Source organism: Mauremys reevesii, linkage group 4 (assembly GCF_016161935.1).
Source record: "Mauremys reevesii isolate NIE-2019 linkage group 4, ASM1616193v1, whole genome shotgun sequence".
NCBI classification, from domain to species: Eukaryota; Metazoa; Chordata; order Testudines; family Geoemydidae; genus Mauremys; species Mauremys reevesii.
This window is the reverse complement of record NC_052626.1, coordinates 82,577,154-82,594,574: the sequence shown is the minus strand read 5'-3', so window position 1 is coordinate 82,594,574 and position 17,421 is coordinate 82,577,154. Positions and strand designations below refer to the sequence as shown.

The 17,421-nt window shown below is 44.1% G+C and overlaps 1 protein-coding gene across 3 annotated transcripts in view; it reads left to right on the top strand.

Moving 5' to 3' along the window:
- Window positions 1–4,544: 4,544 nt before the first annotated feature.
- The window catches only part of CTTN (cortactin), a 38,362-nt gene continuing 25,485 nt past the window's right edge, over window positions 4,545–17,421 (top strand). The window contains exons 1-3 of one of the 3 annotated variants that reach the window (XM_039537940.1): window positions 4,545–4,713; window positions 15,887–15,961; window positions 17,096–17,179. In XM_039537940.1, the coding sequence (XP_039393874.1) occupies window positions 17,096–17,179 (84 nt within the window). In that variant the 5' untranslated portion in view covers window positions 4,545–4,713; window positions 15,887–15,961. Of the gene's footprint in view, window positions 4,714–15,886; window positions 15,962–17,083; window positions 17,180–17,421 lie in introns of those variants that run through there. The other 2 variants (XM_039537939.1, XM_039537938.1) reach the window with 2 other exon arrangements.

The following is a 17,421-nucleotide window of genomic DNA, read 5'->3' as shown; positions in this document are numbered from 1 at the left end:
GATTGCTGCTATGTGGATCTCGCTTCAAATGAAGACATGACTGATTCTTTCAGCAGATAACTGATGTTCAATATGGCTTCAATTTAAATTTGTGATGGAGGTCAAAGTTTGCATTTGTCACCAGCCCCCAAATGATCTGTTATATTATTCAATTTGTTTAATGTTCATTTTATTTAGAGCTGTCGATTAATCGCTGCTAAGTCACTCGATTAATTCAAATAATTAATCGCAATCAATAACAGTTTTAATTGCACTGTTAAGCTATAGAATACCAATTGAAATTAATTTAAATATTTTTGGATGTTTTTCTACATTTTCAAATATATTGATTTCAGTTACAACACAGAATACAAGGTGTACAGTGCTCACTTTATATTTTTTATTACAAATATTTCCACTGTAAAAATAAATGAAATCATTTTTCAGTTCACCTCATATGAGTACTGTAATGGAATCTCTTTATTGTGAAAGTATAACTTACCTATGTAGATTTTTTTTTTGTTACATAACTGCACTCAAAAACAAAACAATGTAAAACTTTAGAGCCTACAAGTCTACTCAGTCCTACTTCTTATTCAGTCAATCACTAAGACAGGTTTGTTGACATTTATGGGAGATAATGCTGCCCGCTTCTTATTTACAATGTCCCCTGAAAGTGAGAACAGGTGTTCACGTGGCACTTCTGTAGCTGGCATTGCAAGGCATTTACGTGTTAGATATGCTAAACATTTGTATACCCCTTCATGCTTTGGCCACCATTCCAGAGGACGTTTCCATGCTGATGACACTTGTTTAATTTAAAAAAAAAAAAAGCGTTAATTAAATTTGTGACTGAACTCTTTGGAGGAGAATAGTATGTCTCCTGCTCTGTTTTACCCTCATTCTGCCATGTATTTCATATTATAGCAGTCTCAGATGATGACCCAGCACATGTGGTTTGTTTTAAGAACACTTTCACTGCAGATTTCACAAAATGCAAAGAAGGTACCAGTGTGAGGTTTCTAAAGATAGCTACAGCACTCGACCCAAGATTTAAGAATCTGAAGTGCCTTCCAAAATCTGAGATGGGTGAGATGTGGAGCATGCTTTCAAAAGTCTTAAAAGAGCAACACTCCGAACCCAAAACTACAGAACTCGAACCACCAAAAAAAGAAAGTCAACCTGCAGCTGGTGGCATCTGACTCATGATGATGAAAGTGAACATGTGTTAGTCTGCATTGGTTTGGATCGTTATCTAGCAGAACCCGTCATCAACATGGATGAATGTCCTCTGGAATGGTGGTTGAAGATGAAGGGACATATGAATCTTCAGCACATCTGGCACATAAATATCTTGTGAGGCCAGTTACAACAGTGCCATGCAAATGTCTGTTCTCACTTTCAGATTACATAAACAAGAAGCGGTCAGCATTATCTCCTGCAAATGTAAACAAACTTGTTTGTCTCAGTGACTGGCTGAAAAAGAAATAGGACTGAGCGGACTTGTAGGCTTTAAAGATTTACATTGTTTTATTTTTGAATCAGTTTTTTTGTATATAACTCTACATTTGTAAATTGAACTTTCATGCTAGGGATTGCACTACAGTACTTGTATGAGATGAAGTGAAAAATACTAGTTCTATTTTTATTACAAATTTGTTCTGTAAAAAAGTGAGTACTGTACACTTTGATTTCAATTACACCACAGAATGAATGGTATTCTACTTTTAATCGTGTAATCACTATTATTTTTTTAATCTCTTGACAGCCCTAATTTTATTGTTTCAACTAATATCTGGAAAGTAATTCAGTAATGTTTACAGTGTATCCTTCCACTTTCCAGTCTGAGTAAATTAAACACTCAATGTCTTATTTTGCATAAAGGAAAATAGAAAAAGGCTAATGTTCTTTTCGTTAGTTTGAGTAACTTCAAAGATTTCTGGCCATTAGAAAGCTATAAGAACAAACTACTTATATTATTCTCATAGTCTGAATTTTGAATATCTGAATATTTAGAGGAAAATACATATTGCAGTGGTACAAGCATAAGCTAAGCTACTCTAAGAAAACCACACTGGGATTTGCACCCGCTTAAACTGGTTTTCAAATCAGTGAGTGCAGCTTGTGTGTAGACAAAGCTTGTGTCTGCCTTTACCTTTCTATAGTTCATTTTTCAGTGATGAGATGTTTTAACTTGTCCTCCAGGACAACAGCTGCATATTCAGTGTGATATGAGAAATGGAGAAATTGTGTGTGTGATGTTTTAAAATACAATTACATAACACTTCAGTTTGCCTTTTCTTGCATAAATGAGCTTTCATTTTGTATGTCAGCTTGGATACATTTCTAATTGTAGAGAATAATTTTCTCACTAGCAAGAGATTAAATTAAAAGGAAAAAAAACCCTCTCCCTTTCTTTGCTGGCCTCCAGTTGAAAAGTGTGCTGTCCTAAAGCTGTAAAGATTTTTTACAGCACTGAAATGAGGGAAGCTGTCCTTAGTTAATGTCTGTTAGAGCATCTTCAAAGTGAGGATATACTGGGGAATTAGTCTCCTATAGAATGTTGTGGGAACATTTTCACATGAGGTATTCAAAATGACAAATGCTAGTTTATTTAAAATAGGGAATAGTTGTGAATTGGTAGGGAGATTGAGTAGAAGGACAAATAGAAAAGTGATAATGCTACTGATTTATTTTTATTGTATTAACAAATCTTTATAATTTTAATTTAAAGTTTGACCTTCTCTATCACCAAAGAAAAACATAACAGCAACATGCCATTCTTAACTTTATGAAGGAACACTTTTTGGAGTGTCAGAGTAGATAAATCTGAACCTGAATTTTTAAGTAAAGTAGATTATATATTTAAAAGTTTTGTGTATGTCAGTATGCAACGTGCCAAATGTATTCCAGATGCTTGGGCCACAATAGCTGCAGTAAAAGTGAAAAGTTTGTGCATATAACCAAGAATCGAGCACTTCATTAGTTGATTTAAGGAAAAATGATAGCAGGCAACTGGGAAAACTTTAAAGGAGTACTTTCTTGTAGATTTTAAGAGCAGGAACAATCTCATACAGAAAACACAATTTACCGTTCAATCTCATCTCCCACTATAGTTTATATGATAAATAAAAGCCCTTTGAAAGAAGGGTGACAAGCATTTTCTACCACTGCTGGGCCTGTAGTCTTAAAGTTGTATGATCAGAGATCCCTGTTTAAAACACCTAATGAACAAAATAAACTTGGATTAACATAACAGCTGCTTGCCCTGTGGAAAATGCAGCCTAGATTAACCTACTACCATGGCTGCTGGAGGTCTGACAACTGTAGTTCAAAAGACTGCTCGGGGCGTACCTTTGTGGGAATTGAGAGACTGTTTTATAGTAATACAACTTTAAAAAAAAATTAAGTCCACAGAAAGCACTTCAAGTAACCCCCCCCCTTTTTTTTTACCACCCATGTAATTGAAATTCATTTTCAAATATTGTATTGTCAGATTCATGTGGCACCCAGATTTACAAGTCTGGTTCATTTGAAAAGACTTTTCTCTTTCCTCTGCCTCCTGTTTTTTTCTAAGACTATGGACAACTAGAGAACTAGCATGACCACATAAACACATCAAACAAGTAAAATCACCTTAATTGAGGTTGAGCAATTTATACTCAAGACTTTAAACCAGTAGCATTTGTTTAATTCAAACACTCAGTTGATCTGCGTGGAAGGGAGAGGGAAGAGGGGATTTTGATTGAAGTGCTTCCTGAATCTTTATTAAAGAGATGAAAAAACACACCATCTATATCAGGGCCTTCCAACAGGACAGTCCACAAAATCAGGAAGGACATGATGTGACGTTTGAAAGTACTAAGGTACCGACCGTCCCTCCAGGGAAGAAGCAAAAAAAAAAAAAATCCATTATTTTCCAGTCGGGGGACTCTATAAAGCAAATTTTAAAACTGGAATAAAGTGTTTTTAATGAGACATTTAGATTATCCATATTTAATGTCACTTATTCAAATTATAACACTCCTGCCTCAAGGTAACATTTTTATTTCCTTGTCATTTGTACGGTTAAATTCACGCTACCCAATATTGTTGCAATGAGGTGGGGGCGATACTCTGTACAGCTATTACGTTTTATCGTTTGGCAAGAAAGTCCCCCCTTTATGCTTATTTACAGCCGTTTAAAAGACGTCTCGATATTAGTGGGTCCTGTTGCCACAGTATGTATCTACGCGCGCCCCCGGAATTTGCAATCCTTCGAGACTAGTACTTTCATGTGGCTCATTCAGGTTATCCCAGTTTGACAAGCCTGACTTGTTGAAATAAACTCCGCGGAGCAGCAGAAGGAAGGCCCGGCACCAGAGAACTGCTTAGGATGCATGAATAATAGGCTCTGGAAAGGTGCAGAGAGTGAGACGTGGGAAGCGCAGTGGAAATGGTCGGTTTCCCGGAGTGTGGTCTAGGGAGCAGCTCCGATCCCAGAAGCAACGATTCTTGCGTAGACAAAGGGATGTGGGAAGCAGCCGGGGCAAGCAGACAGGGAGGCTCGGGTAGCGCTGCTCGGCCCCAGCAGAACTGAAGCTTGTGCAGCCATATCCCACCTCCTGACGTGTGATGAAAGAACAGGAAATGGGCGCCTGGGAGAAGCGGAAATTGCAGCAGCAGCAGCAGAGCTGGGAAGCACCAGCCAGCAGCTGCAGAAGCGGTGCAGTCAGGAAGTGAGCTGGGAACAAAGTAAGTGGCATGGGCGCAATTCCCTGGGCAGAAAGCTGGGGATGAGCATGAGACTGGCTCCATTTGCTTTCCCGTGTTCTCCCCTTTCCCCCGGGGGACGCTGCGGTTGCCTTCATCTCTGTGCCAGTTGTTTTGCTCTTCAGAGCCGTGGGTGTCAAAAGGAAGTCAGGCCACCCCCTGTGGGGGAGGGGGGCAGCCGACCCGGGATTGGGTCACCACATCTCTCCCTGTTAGCCCCAGTGAAGCGAGCGGGAGCTGGGCTTGGGCTTGCCCTGGCTTTAACTGGGGGTGTGGGCGGCTGTGGCTGCTGAAGGTGGTGGGGTGAGAGGAGACTGTGCCCGAGTTGTATTTTCTCTTACGGGTTAATTCCTCCCGCCCCATGTTTTGATGACGGAGCTTCGGCTGCGTGTTGCGATCGGAGCGGGGACGGGGGGAGGCTGAGGGCGGGGGCAGGATACTAGTTGCCCCAGAGAGGTGTTAACTATTTGGTCCACAGCAGCTGCCCCTCCCACCTCCCCGTCACGCACCGAGCAGCTACATGACTAACTTTCTTTGTTTTCTCTCTCCCCTTACCCCGTCCTCCTGAACGGTGGCTGCTTATCCAGGGCCTTCAGCTATTTCCCCCCCCCCCCCCCCCCGGGACATCCGAGAGAGAGAGAGAGAGTGTGTGTGTGTGTGTGTGTGTGTGAACTAGGCAGTTTGGGCTTTTCCCTGGGTCTCTCTTTCAGAGATGTGGACGTGGACTTCTCTGGGATACTGGGTGGGTGAAGCAGAGAGCTTCATTCTTTCACTGGGTTTACCTGTTTGAAATGGGGGCAAGGCTGTTGCTCATTGTTTCCACTCTGCCTGGGAGGCTTGTGGTAGCCATGTCCCTGTTACTGTCTAAAAGCCAGTCAACCCCTACTGAATCTGGGATTAAATGCAGATGGGTGTGATTGACTCCAGGGCCGACAGCAGCTGTCTCTGTACAAGACTTCTGGAGGGAATGGGGTGTCTCTGTAATCAGACACATGAGGAACAAAGCATCATTAAGCGCAGCTGACTCCTAAATAGTTTTCCTTTGGAAGGAGTCACTATCATCTGGGATTAATTTTAAGTCTGGTTTTTAGCATGGCCTCTGGTGATGAAAGATTCTTCATGTGTCTCACTCATGGGTTATTTTTGTGTGTGAAAATCTCATTCATCCAAACTGTCAGAGCTTGATAGTTAGATAGTTAGATAGTTAGATAGTTAGATAGATAGATAGTTTGATAGATAGACAATCTTTCAGTGTCTATCTGGAGTAAAAAACTGGTTATATCCTGAAGGAGACAATAAATAATTAGTGCAAGACACTTCTTTTTCATTGGCTTTCTTGGTGCTTTCCAGTAGAACTTCCACAATTGGGTACTGTAATGGATTTGGAGCTACTCAGTAATATGCATAGATATTGTATGTCAACCTTGTTATTTGGATGCTTACTGTGTGACTATATTGGGTTACCTCAGTAAAGAGCTGTCTGAGGAAACAGGTAGGTAGAATACTGAATGAAGGTAGGCACTTCTCAGCAAACAGAAGTTGTTAAGGGACAGTGCCAGAACGGCTAGCTTTGATTATTTTTGTCTCCCCCAATCTACGAAACTGGTTTTGACCAGATGGGTTGAGAGCACCGATTAGAACAGAGAAGCTGTAGCAGGATTGAAAAGGGATCCTCTCTCAAGAGAGAGCCAATAGTTAAATTGTTCAGGGGAACCAGATCGAGACACACAACTGCCCCTGGTTGTGCCTGGAGACTTTATGCCTTTCTAGGTTACCATCAGAGGGTGGTAAGCTGGATGTGCATAGCCTGTCATTTTAAAATCCTGTTTTTCTACTAATGCTTTGGTTTGTTTTGAAGAAAGCTGTGTGATCACTGGTCAGACTTCCAAAGGTGCCTGCACTCAGTTGGGCCTGCAGGTTAAAAATGGTGTATACACACATGCCTCAGTTTCCCAGATTGGTGTGGAAGAATTGCAAAATTCCTCTTGAGATAGGCCTCCTGCCTTTGCCTAACATCTGAATGAGTACACCCTGAGAGGTTATAAAGGGAAAAGAGGTGCAGTTAGCCCTTTCACTGTGACAGGTTACCCATACATTATTTTGGCTTCAACAAGCATCTCTAGATATAGCATTGCTGACAGAGTTAATTGACTGGCACCTCCCTCTTGTTCAGGGAGCCTGTTCTTAGCCCCTTGTGGGAGAAGGGAGCTTGAATTCCTCTACCTCCAAATATGCTCTGTGGAAAACTCTGTGGCTGCTGATTCGTCAATGTGATAAAGGACAGAAGTGGCCTGATAAATCAAAAGCATATATTTAGCCTCTGAGTGTTTTTAACTGCAATTCCCTTTTTCCAGAAATTTGACCGTATGAGTCAGTGACTCCTGGATACAGTATGGATCATGTTTCTCTGTAGTCTAGTTTGAAAGAGATCTGCCAGAGCAGCAACTACTGAGGAAACCTATTATGGTGGGGCTGAAAATTATGCCCAGTAGGAAATGAGAAAACTTACTTGATTTTTATTATTATTGCTATATCTTTGTGCCCTTTATAGTTACCCTAACAGAACTCTGGTTGGGGGAGAGGATGGACATTTGTTGTTATAATGTAGTCTCTGACCAGGATTTTTTTAAATACTGTTTATAAAAAGTCCTTCAGCTTCCAGTCTTTCTTGATTACCACTTTTAACAAGGTTGAGGAGGAAACAAATATATTCAGAGTTAGGCTTGGATATTGCTAAACTCAGAATTGCTATTATCTTGTAACTTGTAGGCTGCAGTGCAAACACTGAACAGTCATGTGGAGGATCAGTGCTTCAGTGGGGTGTGTTTGGGTTAAGAGAGCAAGAATTGGATCCTTGAAGGGACTTAAGCATTGTAACAGTGAGCATCACAGCACTTAACATTAGGTGCCTTGAAAATCCAGGAAGAACACTGCGAGCCACAAAGCCAAGTTAGGCACCTAAGCTCCCTACACAGTGAAGGGGGAGAAATAGGTGCCTAATAATGTAATTCACAAAAGCTAGTGTGTTTGGTGGGGAGCTGCCTAAGATAGCCAATGGAAAATGCTGACCAGAAGGGTCAGTGCTGACCAGAAGGGCCCACGCTTCTCACAGAGCTAAGTACCTAAGTCCAGGCTGCAGGGAGGGGCCTACTTGTGCACGACAATCCATGAATGGATACCCCCACCTGGAGTCAGATGGCTTAGGTGCCCAAGGTGTTTCTTCTGGAGAATGAGTTAGTCACCTGCCTCGCGTCCAGCTAAATGGCTTGAAGAGGAAGTGGTGTGGTGCCCATCTTCTAATTTTTAGCCTAGTGATTAGAGTACTCATCTTGGAGACCCAGGTTCACTCCCTGCCCCCTACCCCACTTCCAGAGAGGGAGAGAGAATTTTAACAGGGGGCTCCCTCTGTCTCTCCTATTGAAGCAGTTCCACTGTGGATAAATAATGAAAAAGTGGTTGGAGCATTGGGGTTGAACCCAGGGTCTCTCCTCTCCCAGGTGAGCACCCTAACCACTGGACTACAAAGTTACTCATATTTTTTCTCTCTAGCTCAATGAGAACAATCATCATGAGAGACTGAGGGAGCCCTACATCAGAATATCTCATCGTTCAGTGGCTAGCACATGTTCCTGAGAGGTAGGAGATCCCTGTTCAAATACTTTCTCCTGCTCTGATATCAAAAGGAGAATTGAATCTGGGTCTCCCACATCCCAGGGGAGTGTTCTAACCACTGGACTAAAAGTTATAAGGTCCTACTCAATTTTGAATGGGACCCAAACTGGCAAGCTCCCTCTGGACACACCTGTTGTAGTGGGCCCTTGCACACAACTTAGGTGGCCTGTCTTCCCTGGTTCATGAATTGGTATAGGGGTTAGGTGAAAGATAGGTGGCCGGATGCCTAGAGGTTGTGCGCTGTTGCCTGAGGCAGAAACATAGGGATCAAGTGAGTTTAGGTGCCTATACAGTTCGGTGGGAGTTTTGTGGATTGCATGGACGTAGGTGCCTAAAACAGGGACTGAGTCTGAGCCTGAGTCTGGGGTTTAGGCACCAAACTACTTTTGTGGATCCCTCCCTAAGTGACTGACAGAAATGGACGTATTGTGTGATCGTATGTAAAAACACATACTTGGAACATTTGTGTGTGTGTGTGTGTGTGTGTGTGTGTATATATATATATATATATATATACACACACACACACACACAATGTTCCAAGTGTGTGTGTATATATATATATCTATATCTGGCACTGTCTGCAGAAGCCCTCCTGTCAATATAGCACTGTTTATACTGAGGGTTAGGTCGATGTAACTACGTCGCTCAGGGGTGTGGAAAATCCAACGTAAGACCAACCATCAGTCTTTCTAGCTGAATAGAAGCAATTGTATTTCCTGTCCTAAGAAGCTTACAATCAAACAACATCAGACAGTGCAGTCCAACACAAACACCAAGTGGAGGTTCAGTGTTAAAATGGTTGAGACTGAAAAATATGTGTGGTTAAAAGAGTTGTTTTCAATGAAGACTGGCAGATTTTAAAGGGAAGGGAATTTCTGGTATATGGATGGCATGGAAGAAGGCACAAAGTTGAGTGGGAGAATATACTAAAGATAAGGGCATAAATGCAGAAAACATAGTATTTAAATTTAAAAAACTTGAAAATATTGAATTTTAGAGAGTGAGTGGTTTAACTAATGTTTTCTCCTTAATTTTCATAGAGACTGGAAATGGAGGTATGTTAGGTTATCATGCCTTTGTCGTCTTCACTCCTATTCTTTTTAAGGCCTCCCTATAGATTACTCCATAGTTTTCTACCTCAGGGCTGGTCTGCATTTACAGTGCTGCTGTGCGGCAGCTGCACCACTGTAGTGCTTAGTGAAGACACTACCTACACCTAGCCCTGGTCTACATTACGAGTTTAAGTCGAATTTAGTAGCGTTAGATCAATTTAACCCTGCACCCGTCCACACGACGAAGCTGTTACTTTCGACTTAAAGGGTTGTTAAAATCGATTTCTGTACTCCTCCCCCGACGAGGGGATTAGCGCTGAAATCGACCTTGCCGGGTCGAATTTGGGGTAGTGTGGCTGCAGTTTGATGGTATTGGCCTCCGGGAGCTATCCCAGAGTGCTCCACTGTGACCGCTCTGGACAGCGCTCTCAACTCAGATGCACTGGCCAGGTAGACAGGAAAAGGTTCGCGAACTTTTGAATCTCATTTCCTGTTTGGCCAGCGTGGCAAGGTGCAGGTGAGCTCAGATCTCATCAGCAGAGGTGACCATGATGGAGTCCCAGAATCTCAAAAGAGCCCCAGCATGGACCGAACGGGAGGTACAGGATCTGCTCGCCATATGGGGATACGAATCCATGCTATCAGAACTCCGTTCAAAAAGACGAAATGCCCAAACATTTGAAAAAAATCTCAAAGGGCATGAAGGACAGAGGCTATAACAGGGACCTGCAGCAGTGCCGCATGAAACTTAAGGAGCTAAGGCAAGCCTACCAAAAATCCAGAGAGGCAAAGAGCCGCTCCAGGTCAGAGTCCCAGACATGCTGCTTCTATGATGAGCTGCATGCCATGCTAGAGGATGCAGCCACCACTACCCCAACCCTGTGCTTTGACTCCATCAATGGAGTAGCACGCAACAGGGATACGGGTTTTGGGGACGAGGAAGATAGTTCACAGCAAGGAAGCGGAGAAACTGTTTTCCCTGACAACCAGGAACTGTTTCTCACCCTGGACCTGGAGTCAGTACCCCCCAAACCCACCCAAGGCTGCCTCCCGGGCCTGCCAGGCGGAGAAGGGACCTCTGGTGAGTGTACCTTTGTAAATATTATACATGATTTAAAAGCAAGCATGTTTAATGATTTATTTGCCCTGCCATTCGCGGCCAGTACAGCTACTGGAAAAGTCCGTTAACGTGTCTGGGGATGGAGCGGAAATCCTCCAGGGACATCTCCATAAAGCTCTCCTGGATGTACTCCCAAAACCTTTGCAAAAGGTTTCTGGGGAGGGCAGCCTTATTCTGTCCTCCATGGTAGGACACTTTACCATGCCAGGCCAGTAGCACGTAGTCTGGAATCATTGCATAACAAAGCATGGCAGCGTATGGTCCCGGTATTTGCTGGCATTCAAACAACATCCGTTCTGTATCTCTCTGTTATCCTCAGGAGAATATCATTCTTGGTCACCTGGTTGAAATAGGGTGATTTTTTTTAAGGGGACATTCAGAGGTGCCCATTCCTGCTGGGCTGTTTGCCTGTGGCTGAACAGAAATGTTGCCCGCTGTTAGCCACGTGGTGGGGGGGTGGGGTGAAGCAATCATCCCAGAGAATTGAGTGGGGGGGGGGGAGAGAGGGGGAGTTAACCCGAAAACCACAGCACCTCCTCCTTTTAAATGGCCAACCCCCAATGGCTGCTTGGTATGGGAAATGAGGGTGCTGCTGTTTGAAACCATTCACACATGTTATGAAGGTTAAAGAAGCCAAAGACTGTCTTACCATGGCTGCCTGCAAGCTAAATTCTGTTGCCCGGCCCTGCGTGAAAGATCTTTCACACCAAACCGGCATACCCTCAATAAGAGGCAAAATGCGACCTTGTACCGAAAGCACATGTGCTATGTAATGTTAACATCAGGGTTTACCATGAAAGAGCCTACCCATTGTTCTCTAAAATGTCTTTTTAACTACCATGCTCACTTTTTTCCCCCTCCACCAGCTGCGAATGTTTCAACGCTCACACTATCTTCCCCTTCCCAGAGGCTAGCGAAGATTAGAATAGGAAAAAAATGCATTCGCGATGAAATGTTCTCTGAGCTCATGCAGTCTTCCCACACTGAAAGAGCCCAGCAGAATGCGTGGAGGCGGACAGTGTCGGAGTCCAGAAAAGCACAGTATGAACGCAAGTACAGGTGGCGGGCTGAAGATAAGTGGCGGGCTGAAGATAGGTGGCATCAACTTGGTGACAGAAGGCAAGAGGCAATGCTGAAGCTACTGGAGGAACAAACTGATATGCTTTAGCGTATGGTTGAGGTGCAGGAAAGGCAGCTTGAGCACAGACCCCTGCTACAGCCCCTGTGTAACCACTCTCCTCCCCAAGTTCCATAGCCTCCTCACCCAGATGCCCAAGAACGTGGTGGGGGGGGGTCCTCCGGGCACCCAACCACTCCACCCCAGAGGACTGCCCAAACAACAGAAAGCTGGCATTCAATAAGTTTTAAAGTGTAGTGTGGCCTTGTCCTTCCCTCCCCAACCCCTCCTGGGCTACCTTGGCAGTTATCCCCCTATTTGTGTGATAAATTAATAAAGAATGCAGGAATGTGAAGCAACAATAACTTTACTGCCTCTGCAAGCAGTGATCGAAGGGGGGAGGGAAGGGTAGTTAGCTTACAGAGCAGTAGAGTGAACCGGGATGGGGGTTCATCAAGGAGAAACAAACAGAACTTTCATACTGTAGCCTGGCCAGTCATGAAACTGGTTTTCAAAGCTTCTCTGATGCGCACCGCCCTCTTGTACTCTGCTAACCGCCCTGTGCGTAATCAGCGGCCAGGGGATTTGCCTCAACCTCCCACCCCGCCATAAAAGTCTCCCTCTTACTCTCACAGATATTGTGGAGCACACAGCAAACGGTAATAACAGTGAATCAGTAAACTGTGCCAGCGTGCTTTTAAATGTCCAGAAGGCACATTGTGCCACCATTCTGCACTTGTTCAGCCTACAGTTGAACAGCTCCTGACTACTGTCCAGGGTGCCTGTGTATGGCTTCATGAGCCATGGCATTAAGAGGTAGGCTGGGTCCCCAAGGATAACTATAGGCATTTCAACATCCCCAAGAGTTATTTTCTGATCTGGGAAGAAAGTCCCTTGCTGCAGTTTTTGAAACAGACCAGAGTTCCTGAAGATGCGAGTGTCATGTATCTTTCCTGGCCATCCCACGTTGATGTTGGTGAAACGTCCCTTGTGATCCACCAGTGCTTGCAGCACCATTGAAAAGTATCCCTTTTGGTTTATGTACTCACTGGCTTGGTGCTCTGGTGCCAAGATAGGGATATGGGTTCCGTCTGTCGCCCCACCACAGTTAGGGAATCCCACTGCAGCAAAGCCATCCACTATGACCTGCACATTTCCCAGAGTCACTACCCTTGATATCAGCAGCTCTTTGATTGCCTTGGCTACTTGGATCACAGCAGCCCCCACAGTAGATTTGCCCACTCCAAATTGATGCCCGACTGACCGGTAGCTGTCTGGCGTTGCAAGCTTCCACAGGGCTATCGCCACTCACTTGTGAACTGTGAGGGCTGCTCTCATCTTGGTATTCTTGCACTTCAGGGCAGGGGAAAGCAGGTCACAGAGTTCCATGAAAGTGACCGTACGTATGCGAAAGTTTTGCAGCCACTGGGAATTGTCCCAGACATGCAACACGATGTGGTCCCACCAGTCTGTGCTTGTTTCCCAGGCCCAGAATTGGCGTTCCATGGCATGAACCTGCCCCATTAACACCATGATGTCCACATTGCCGGGGCCCATACTTTGAGAGAAGTCTGTGTCCATGTCCTCATCAGTCTCGTCACTGCGCTGCTGTCGCCTCCTCACCTGGTTTTGCTTTTGCAGCTTCTGGTTCAGCATATACTGCAGGATAATGCGCGTGGTGTTTACAGTACTCATAATTGCGGTGGTGATCTGAGCAGGCTCCATGCTTGCCGTGCTATGGCGTCTGCGGTGAAAAAAGGTGTGAAACGATTGTCTGCTGTTGCTCTGACGGAGGGAGGGGTGACTAATCACATGGCTTACAAGGTTGGTTTACAGAATGGTCCCCTCAAGGATTGAACTCAAAACCCTGGGTTTAGCAGGCCAATGCTCAAACCACTGAGCTATTCCTCCCCCCACTATTCACAGGGGTGGCGGGAGGAAGCAAATGAATACAAAACAAATCTGGTCTCTTTATTGTCTTGATCCACTCCATCTCTCTTATACATCTTAGGCTGGCAGCAGACTGTGCAGTACGACTGCTTGCCATCGTCGTCTCCTGGCTGCTTGCCAGAAGACTGTGCAGTACGACTGCTAGCCATCGTTGTCTCCCATTTATGTCCAGGCAACCCGATTGACCTCACCGAGATTGGCTAAAAGAGCACCCAGGAGACGACGATGACGACGGCTACCAGTTGTAATGCACTGTCTGCTGCCAAAAGGCAATGAGCTGCTGCTGTGTAGCAATGCACTACCACGTCTGCCAGCACCTAGGAGACGTACGGTGATGGTGAGCTGAGTGGGCTCCAAGAAATGATTTATTGCCGTTGCTTTCATGGGGAGCTGACAACATTTACCCATAACCACCCGCGACAATGTTTTGCCCCATCAGGCATTGGGAGCTCAACCCAGAATTCCAATGGGCGGCGGAGACTGCAGGAATTGTGGGATAGCTACCCACAGTGCAATGCTCCAAAAATCACCGCTAGCCTCGGTACTGTGGATGCACTCCACCAACTTAATGGTCTTAAGTGGGGACACACACAATCAACTGTATACAATCAATTTCTAAAAAATCAACGTCTATAAATTCAACCTAATTTCATAGTGTAGACAAACCCCTAGATACTGCACCTCCCCAAGAGGTGGTTGGTAGCTATGTCTGGAGCCCTCTGCGGATACACAAATGTGTATCCACATCCGATCTGCAGATAATTTTTGGGGATACCTACATCTGTGGATGCAGAGAGCCACAGATATCCGTGGATTTGCAGGGCTCTACAGTGGGGGCCGTGCTGAGGCTCCGAGGCATCCCCCTGCTGAAGCTCGGTCGGGGTGGTGACGCGGCCGAGGCTGCTCTCGTCATGGGCAGGTGGAGGGTCCGCCACAGCTCCCCAGCTGGGCTCCACGCTGGCCTGGCTGGGGGGAGGGGACAGACCTGTGGAGTTACCCAGAGCATGTGGAGGGTCCCCCACAGCTGCCCACCTGGCTCTTACTGTGGCCGGGCTGTGGCTTCGAGCCGTCCCCCATCCCTGGCTGAAGCCGAGTTGGTGCGAGCTGTGCTGGCAGCTATGGGGAGCCACAGTGGACTCGCCACCTCCTGTGGGCGGGGAGCCCAAGCTGCCCCCTGCCCAGTGTCCCAGGCGCTCCACCCCCACCCCCACCCCGGGCAGGTGGAGGGACCCAGGCTTTGCTGGGGGTGCAGCTCAGAGCTGCAGCCTGGCCACAGTAAGTCATGTGGGGAGCAGTGGTGGACTCACCACCTGCCCTGGCAGGGGGCCCAAGCAGCCCCCCGCTCAGTGTCTCTGCCCCGCGACCTTCCTGTGCTGCTTTCCGCAGAAATGGTCCATGAATATAAAGCGGAAACCGACGGATTTGCAGGGCTCTAGCTATGTCAACAGTAGAAGCCTTCCTATCCACATAGCACTGTCTACACCAGGGGTTAGGTCAGTATAACTACATTGCTTGGGTGTGGAAAATCCAATATAAGTTTATAGTGTAGACCAAGCCTTAGTTTTTCTAGCAACTCAAGTTCCATTACCCAGTGCTCAGTGTTCTTACTGTTGGTGCTACTCCTGGAATCTCCAAAATATTTCCTCTCCCTCCTTGGACCTTGTACTATGCCGATACTTGCAGATGGTTATGTGTGTTAGTGACTGTACAGGTAGGTTATAATTAACCTTTCCTATACATTTTCTTAGCTATGACTGATCACTTATTATTTATATGTACTACAGTGTTGTCTAGAGACCTCATTCAACATCAGGACCCCATCGTGCTATGCATCATATATAAGGAATAGTCTGTGACCCAAAGAATCTACACTCTGTTCTTTTCCTCATCTGCCTTGTCTATTTAAAGAAATATTAGTATAGTTAAAACTATGAAATAATGAAGGCCTGCAATCTGTTGCATCCTATTATTTGGATCTGATCCTGATCATGTGTGGAACTCACACTTGACTTCAATAGGAGCTCTATATCCAGAGGGTTTACAGGTTCAGGACCTTACCAGAGTTCACATCATAACATATTTGTAATCTAGAAACCACAGCTCCATTATGGTAGGTACTGTACAAGTGTGTAACAAACACAATCCCTGGCCTGAAGCACTACAACTTGATTATTTCTGGATTCAAATGGTCCATTTTCCTCTGGATTGTACCTGAGGGGAAACTTGCCTTTTCTTTTCCAGATTGTGTTTGTATGTGAAATATTGCACCAGGAGTGACAATCATTTATAAACAATTTCTTAATTAGAAAATAAAAGGTATGTATAGTAAGACAGAATGATAGAATATTAATGAACTTTACCCTTGTGCACTAGTGGAGGAAAAGCAACTTCCTCCAAATCATGTGAAATAAACAATTTCAGAGTTAAAATATATTTCCCAATCATATATTTTTTTGTAGAAATCCTAAAACATAACTCACTGTTCGTAGCAGCATCTATGCTGAACCAGATTTTCAAAAATGACTAATGATTTAGGTGTCCTAACTTCGGGGCTCCCAACTTGATATGTGGCAAAAGGATCTGATTTTTCAGAAAGTGCTGAGCACCTTCTCTCTGAAAATCAGGTTCCCTGACAGCATCTCAAATTGGACACCCAAAATTAAATCTTCATAAAAAGACAAGAAAGCTCCCACTTCCTGATCCCAATACTTTCTTCCTTCTGCTTTATACTGAAACATTATGCAAACAGAGCATTAATATAAGATATGTACATATTTTTAATCAGTGAATATCTTTAAAAATGTAGTCTGTGTACTATTATTGCATGCAAGTGGACAAATGCCTTCTAAATCAAAATGGTATTCAAACATTTTAAATTGTTCAGATTATTTTCATAATACTTGAATCTCAATGTAAAACATGAAAGAAACCTACAGAATATAGCATTTAGCAATTTCTGTGCTCATTACTAAAGGCTAGAAAAAAATGTTACTTTTAAGACTAAGTACACATTTAGTATCTGAGTGTTAATGTCTTTTTTTTGTGAAGCAAACTTTTAATTAGAAGACCTATTTAAACAGAGTTCATCAATGGTAGTGGTTTATCACATGTTACTAATAAAAGAAGCAAGCACACACATGTTGACTCTTACCAGAAGGAACTTCCTCATTCTCTTTGAAAGAATGCCAATGATTATTTCTGGCCTTTTTATAATGCCAATAGAAAAAAACACAGGGAGTTATCAGTCTGGTTTGCAAATGCAACTGGACAACTGATATTATTAGTAACCACATCTGCTGTAACTGCCAATATTACAAATGTTGTCTAGTTAAATAATTCACTTCTAGTATATTCGGAATATTGGACTAGTCCTTAATCAACCCAGTCATAATGTGAAATTAATTTAAATGCAACACCAGCGTGACAGTACTTCATTTGATGGTGTTTCAGATGTGGAAGGCTACTGCAGGTCACGCCATTTCTGTCAACCAGAGTGATGGAGCTGATGACTGGGAGACAGATCCTGATTTTGAGGTATGGTTCCCAAACTTTATTATTTAAGTACTGATGATGCTATATAGGGAAGATAGTTCCTGCTCTGAAGCGCTACGTCTAAGCAAAATATGCAGAGTAGATGGGAAATATTTGGCAGCCTGTACAAGAGAATAACTAGGATCCTTTTATGTGTGTGTGATTGATTAAATTGCTTTATTTAGCTGGGCACTGAAGGAAAAAGAACGGTTTAAATGAAGACCTTGTAATGATTTTGAACTGGG